At 32.0% G+C, this 7,431-nt stretch overlaps 1 protein-coding gene across 1 annotated transcript; it reads right to left on the bottom strand.

The window, feature by feature from the left end:
* Positions 1–212: 212 nt before the first annotated feature.
* On the bottom strand, positions 213–2,211 carry LOC138316823 (dynein axonemal heavy chain 6-like). The gene is made up of 3 exons (XM_069258481.1): positions 2,066–2,211; positions 1,323–1,502; positions 213–547 (listed from the first exon to the last, which is right to left on the bottom strand). The coding sequence occupies exons 1-3, from the start codon at positions 2,180–2,182 to the stop codon at positions 470–472; spliced, it is 375 nt and encodes a 124-aa protein (XP_069114582.1). The 5' UTR covers positions 2,183–2,211; the 3' UTR covers positions 213–469.
* Positions 2,212–7,431: the final 5,220 nt, after the last annotated feature.

The raw sequence follows: 7,431 nt of genomic DNA, 5'->3' as shown, positions 1-7,431 counted from the left end.
GTGTTGCTATGATTCATTGTTTAAGAACAGGAATAGCTTGACAAGAAATTTAAATGGGTTTTACAGCGTTTTTCACCAAAACCCACCACATTCAAACGATAAATGATGAAAAATCAATAGGTTGTGTTTTTGCTAGTGATGACACCTTTGATGTTATATACGTTAACATGGAAATAATTAGTCGAATATAAAACATTTCGAAGCTGTGGTGAGTTTTTAGACTAATGGTTTACTTCTTTAATATTATTTAAAGACAACCGTATAAAAGTATAGGACAGAGCTACCTATGTGTATATGTTTATTAGACAACGGAATAAATATAATTGAATTCTTACCGTAAATATATTATGTCATGTTCTTTTCTTTTCTTTTTTTTTTTAATTATCAAAATAATTAACTTTAATATTTGAACACGTTATGCTGTTTATATATTGCCCAGCATAAGTCCCTGTATATTTTACTCTATAGTTTATGCTGTGGGTTCCTCTTTTGTCGCTACACTCAGATCTCCTGTTCTCTTCTCAACCGCAGCTAATACATCTTTCACCTAAAACAGACAAATCATGGAGTCAGATGATAAGATCAAAACACGAGAAGTGAAAATTAAAACAAATTTGGATTACTTATTTCTTACAAAGTTACAAATACTATGATTGATTATATCAAAAATAACCAATATTATACGTATCACAGAATAATAATCAAAATTATTAAAGAATTATGGCATATATTAAACCAGATAATGCAAGACGAGGTAAAACATTTTTTCTACTCATTGTCAAATCAAATCAGGTACAATTTGGTAAAGTATTTCTGTTTAATAGGCTAATCTTAGAAAATCATACATTTTGAATTGTGTTAGCTAAACTAATGAAAGTTTACTTGAAGTAAAATAACGAAGACTAACATTAAGATGTGCCAGGTTGTTGATTCAAGGCTCAGTTTATGTAACATCATCGATAAACACCAAGTAATAACATTCTCTATAGTCACCTTTTTTGATAAACGTAAAATATCATTATGTTTTCGTAACTAAAATTTAACATGTCGGTACCTACCCAGTATGGAACATTTTTCAAAGAATATTGAAAAAAAACCAACGAACTTGAAAAATAACTTTCAGTTTTAATTCAAACGTTGTTTTCACGAAATACATTTTCAAGAATCTAGAAATCTAGAGGCCGCAAAGAATTCTTGAAAATATTAATTATTATTCTTGGACATATATTTAGTTTTTAAACTTATATAGACTTAAATTCTGTCTGTTTGAATTTGTTTGTTTGTTTTGATTCTTTTTTTTTTCTTCAATTTAATATACATACCCATCGTAGAAATGACACAGCCGCTGTACTGACTCTACACAAATTTTCCTCCGTGATACCCTCTATACGCGAATGTGCCTTTAAAGCTGTCTCTAAAGAAATAGAACCAACATCTAACTTTGCAACGTCTTGTAGAAATGTTGAGCTGCCCAGCATCCTTTGGATATATCGGTAATCCCGCTACAACAGAAAACGTTATGTAGCTCATTATGTAATAACAATTATTTACCGTTTAGTCAGACAACATTCTTTGTTAATAACTGTTAATCCGTTTTATAGTGACAAACCATGTTCTATGTTATCTATAATCGCCAAGGTTATAACAGTGAGAGTGCAATGCACTTCATTGACACCGACTATACTCAGTTTGTTGTCATTTGGTTATATTGTGAACTGCCACCAAAATAAGCAAAAAATGTTTCTTAGGATAACAATTTATAATTATGATGGGAAGGACGTTTCGCCAGATGTTTGACAACTGTATCCCGCATCGTAGCACAAACTTATAATAGGTGTTCTGAATTATTAGCTTGACTAAGTTCTCAGCCGAAGATTTTCGGTTATTTAAGCATTGGTGGCACTATTTTTTAAATTTCATCGGAGTAAGAAAAATAATGATTGCAGGCTAGAAATAATATTGTTTCTATTGTACAAGCACGGTATAGAGCTTGGTTAATAAGTTATTTGTTTTCAACCCCATCAAAACTATATTCCACTTCTAAATGATTAGTGGTTTTGCCTACCTCTGTGTACTCCAATCCGAGCAGTGTCATGGTAGCTGTAAGAACCTTTATCACTAACTCTGGTGGACGAGCGAAAACTTTCATCTCATCAACGTCGGCTTTCTTTATCTCCGCCATTATTATAGGGGTAGGCCAGCAAACTTCAAATATAACACTCTTTTGCTATTTTTAATCTTTATATCTTTATATATAATATATATACATGTATATATACACACACACACCTGTATATATTTGGAAAGCCCCTGGTGTCAACAAATAGGTTGGCCTATTGGAATATAGCCTTTGTTATTGAAGTTACCTGGCTATATCATCACACCAAGTCCTTAATATAGCGTAGTGTTTCTAAAACGTCACAGGTACAATAATATACTCACTACGTCGTTGGATTTTACTCGGGATTTCAGTTTTTAAATACCCCAATTTATTCCATTGAAATTCAAGACATAACTAATTATTGAAGGAGGAATAATGAGTATATGTGATATTAACAATATGACAGAAAGGTCGAGATTGTATTTAAACCAGGTGTGGAATGAGTTGTTAGTAGACTAGAAGATAAAGAATTTAAAAGAACTCAATGTGTTGACGGAATTAACTGATCTTAACTTCATAGTTTGATATTTCTTTATAATCGATTTTTTTGCCATTTTGCTCGTTATCAATTTCTAGAAATTAGGCAGATTTTGTCATCGACCATATTTACATAGTAGAAGGAATTTCACAGATAGATTATTTCATTTTTTGCTGTTTCTTTTTATATTTTTCTCTCGTGAATCATAGAGAGAAATTCCTTTCCATATTATTGTCGTTGTTTTCAATCAGCAACCCTTAATCCTTATTATACCAGAGTTACAGTGGCACAAGTTAGTGATGACTATGTGTAGGTTTTACGATCATCATTGTCCCATGTTGAAAATAAGAAACTTATTATGTGATCGGCTTTGTTCCTGTAGTTTTATTGTTACAATCAGATTCGTTGTTGATTTTGTGATCCGGCTACGTCCTGGGTTAGTTTTGTGAATGCTGAGCTCGAAGAAGCGTTTACGTACAATTTACCGATTGCTACATTGGGTTTATCATCTCATAAACTAAGCAAAGTAAGAGGCTAATCCTTATATATCAAAACGACAGATACAATCATTTACCGTGTGTTAATATACTGCCGTCATGTGTATCCATGCACAAATGCCACTCATAAAAAGCGCGCCGTTGACTGCCGCTTAATCCTGCCGTTTTCTCCATGACATGAAAAAATAGTTCCTTTATATCAGTTAATGTATTCAAGTCAATACGAAAGCGGACTGGGCTAATTTTGAAAGAAGAAAAAAACTATTGCGTTATTACGCGAAAAATGCTATATATTATTACATTGTTTGAGCCCTCGGAAGCCACATTTGATTCCGGAAGCCACATCTAATATGGACGAGCAAGAACTTATACACATATCATCTATAAGCATGAAGTTGGTTAAGGGTTGGTTAAGGGTTGGTTTCAGGGGTTAAGCTACCATATTCACATAATTTTCATGTTCATTTTAGAATAGATTATGATTACCATTTTACACACAATTTATAAGAAGCAAATTTTCTCTTTGCTTGTATCTATACTGTTGCTAAAATAACTCTAATGAGTTTTTCTATACTTCCTAAAAAATCCATTGATGTACAATGAATTTGATTTAAACGTTCGCGTTACAACTTATGACATTTTATTGTTGGAAAAACAAATGTATGAGACAAAAATTTCCACTAATCTCATGGTCACGCGGAGATCGGTGTATAGCATATGGACTCGGATCATTTCAGAAACATAAGTTTGATATTAGTGTTTTAACGTCATAGTCGCATCGATATTGGACTTTTCAATTCCACTATTCAAAACATTGAGTTCATTAGCGTAGTGTTGTATGGCCATCCTTTTTCTTACTAACAAGCACCTCAAATAATCCTATTGACATTTTTCAGAGAAATAGAGGCCTTTGATTCGCTTAATGTACATATAGGTGTCATACTGCCCCGGTAAAATATAAGATAAAGACTGCCGATTATGTAAATTCGGGTGGTATAACATCATAAAACAAAATATTAATTGTTTAAAAGTCTCGCTTAATAACGCCAAAAATTTCGCGTTATAACGCCACAAGATTCGCGTAATAATGCGAAAGTTTCGTGTAATTACGCGATTTTTTGTTGATTTTCTTCTACCAAAATGAGCCCAATCGGCTTTCGTAAATAACAAATTAAAAATTTAAATCTGTTTCTTTATGTCTCCGATTGTTTCGTACATGTGTTATTTGTAAACATTGATACGAGATTTTGTGAAATATGTAAAGAAGTTCGCCAATGTTTACCAATTGTATTCATACGCAGTGAATCGGGTCACGTTCTGCACTTAATATAAACAGATCGGCCCTAACTTAGTTTATCGATACAGAAACAGTGGCATTTGTAAATATTAATTGTTGAACTTTTTCATCGGTCTCCGTTCAAATAAATTCCATATGATATTTAAAATATCTTAACGGCATGGGTTAAGTATTTGTTTCCTCCACTGACACCTAACAAAATGGCAATATATTTCCTTGAGAGATTCAAATAATAACCAATATCCTACCCGAACCCCGAATTTTCACCATATTACCCGATTCAAATGTCCCAATTTTTTACATTTGATTTAGAGGGGTTTTTTCAATGGCAATAGCATTTTTTATGTGCGTGCATTTTAGAAAAACTATGGTCATAGGACACCACCCTAAAGAACTCAACGTTTTTGCACTGGAGCACATTAGAATATTGGCATATTTTTTGTTTTTAAAAATAAATTGTTTGATGTGACACTGACTTAAATAGTTCTTTAGAGATAAAATGCATTTGGACCGACACCACAAATAACTCTGCTATATGTTAACGTTAAAAATCATAATAAATTCCCAAAATTTCGTTAACAAGTTTCCATCTAACCTGGTCAAGGTCAATATCCGAGGAACAAATTCTGAAAGTTTCAACCTAGCATGACCGGCATTTTCTCAAGATATCTGTCATCAAGTGTCACCATGTGCCAATTATATACATCCGGGTCATGGATTGGGGTCAAAACAAGACTTTTTACACAGGATCCTGGAGCAATAAAACATAAGAAAATTCAATATTTTACACTATAACAGTTAAAATGACATGTACACTACACATCTACATTACATTTGTTGGCAAATACCAAGTTCACAGGGGCATGCTGCATGTTTTCATAAAATACATACATTTCTGAAGAGACTTCATTCGTGGGTACTGAAACCGGAAGTATGTAATTGTGGTCTCAGTCCTATTATGTACATCAGTTTTTAAAGCTAAACTTTTGTTTGTTTCAACACTGAATATGACAAAGTTTTCCGAATAAAAATATTAAAGGTTAATGCCATCCTTATCATGAGCTAATGTGCATTTAATATGCTTGATAAAACAGTTCAACAAAATGACTCAAATCATTGTATGCGCCATATTACACACCTTGAAAAAATATCAATGTGCGCTAAGTCACAACATCTTTAACACATTTTGATTTTTAAAGTTTACTTTCCAAAGTGCTGTAGCTAGGCATTATCACAATTTGATAAGATTACAGCTATGTGTTTCTATGCTGCAGGTAACAAAAATTGTAATCAATAAATGTTTACTTATGTATTTTGTTTTATCATGATCGCCAGATAAGAAGCATGTAGAAATAAAATATTTTGTAAAATGTTAAACATTACTGAATTCAATTCTGAAACGATGCATCAATAACGTCTAGTTTGAAACGAAAAAGGAGCACAAGACATTAACATTATAAAATATCTGCTAACATAAGTGAAATAAATGAACATGCTTGTTTGAATACTAGTACATCGACTTAAACGAAACAGTATAAAATATTAGGTAAAAATTCTATTGACTTACAACCATTCCAAATAATCTATATCTCTTCTTTGTCTATTAATATATTTGAAGTTGAAGAAACGTTCTGAACAAATAGGGTTTACAGGTATGTAATAGATAAATACTTTGGGAAAGTTTCTAGGTCGACATCAGTATCTAGTCGAAAAACACCGTTTTCCATGTGTTATATGAATCCTTTTGTTGTTTAATAAGTGTGATTGATTTAATATTAACGATGAGAATACATAGATAAACGTATATTTTAATGTTGATTGCTGATTGGCTTTACGTCAAAGTCATGATAAACTATATTAAAATAAAATTGGTAAAATGATGCACACCTGTATGATAGTATATGATTAATAGTTGTTTTATAACAAAACATAACTGATTCCATTACATTGATTTTTCTTTAAATATTTGGTATATATCACAAAATATAAGTCTGTTAGGATAATCTTGTAATTTATTTAGAAAACACGTAATATATATTGCAAAACATATCGGTCAATCTCTTGAACACTGTGTAGTTTGATGTTGTTGTTTTTCTGTCATGCTGTGGGTTCTGGTTTTGTCGCTACACTCAGATCTCCTGTTCTCTTCTCAGCCCGAGCTAATATATGTTTTACCTAAAACAGAGACAATGCTATGTGTACAAAAATATTCATCATAAGAAAAAATATTAACGGAATCTCGATTGCTACATAGTTTCAAATATAATTATGTATGTCGTGAAAAATTAAAGAGCCAACCCATCAACAAAATCACTGAAAAGAACCTCAAATGGAACAAATAATTTACCCGCAACTCTTTGAGGCATATCTTTCCTTTATTTTCCGGTCTAAAAACCAAGGAAATTCACGGATCTACATAATAAATGTTGTATACGAGTACGGGACGGATCTACATAATAAATGTTGTATACGAGTACGGGACGGATCTACATAATAAATGTTGTATACGAGTACGGGATTAAATATAAAGGAATATATACTGATGTAATATGTATGTTAGTATCCTTTTACAAATAATTCCTAAATGCTCCCATCCCCCGCATACACGGTTTATAACATTCTTAGTACAATGCCCCTAATACAACCATGAACAATTTCTAAATCCTAAATAAATACTAAATATATTAATATATTAAGCCTATATAAAAATGATGTACAAATCGTCTTCCCGAACACGGATAGCTGTAGGGTATATAGCTTGTGTAATTAATAAAAATTCAAGCTGAGGTGATATCAATATGATATTTTAACAATTACAAAAAATCATTGCGTACAGACTCGATATCAACCCATCTGACAATGACACCCTTTTCTTTATTCTTCTGTTCTAACATATTGATATATGTTAATGCTTAACTACATGAAGAGACAGGTATTTTAAAGACTTGACGTATTTTGAAAAAGTTGAGTACCTAGAGAAAAGCATCCGACCTCTGCG

Source organism: Argopecten irradians, chromosome 1 (assembly GCF_041381155.1).
Source record: "Argopecten irradians isolate NY chromosome 1, Ai_NY, whole genome shotgun sequence".
Lineage (NCBI taxonomy): Eukaryota > Metazoa > Mollusca > Bivalvia > Pectinida > Pectinidae > Argopecten > Argopecten irradians.
The sequence above is the reverse complement of the archived record's forward strand: the minus strand, read 5'-3'. Positions and strand labels throughout refer to the sequence as shown.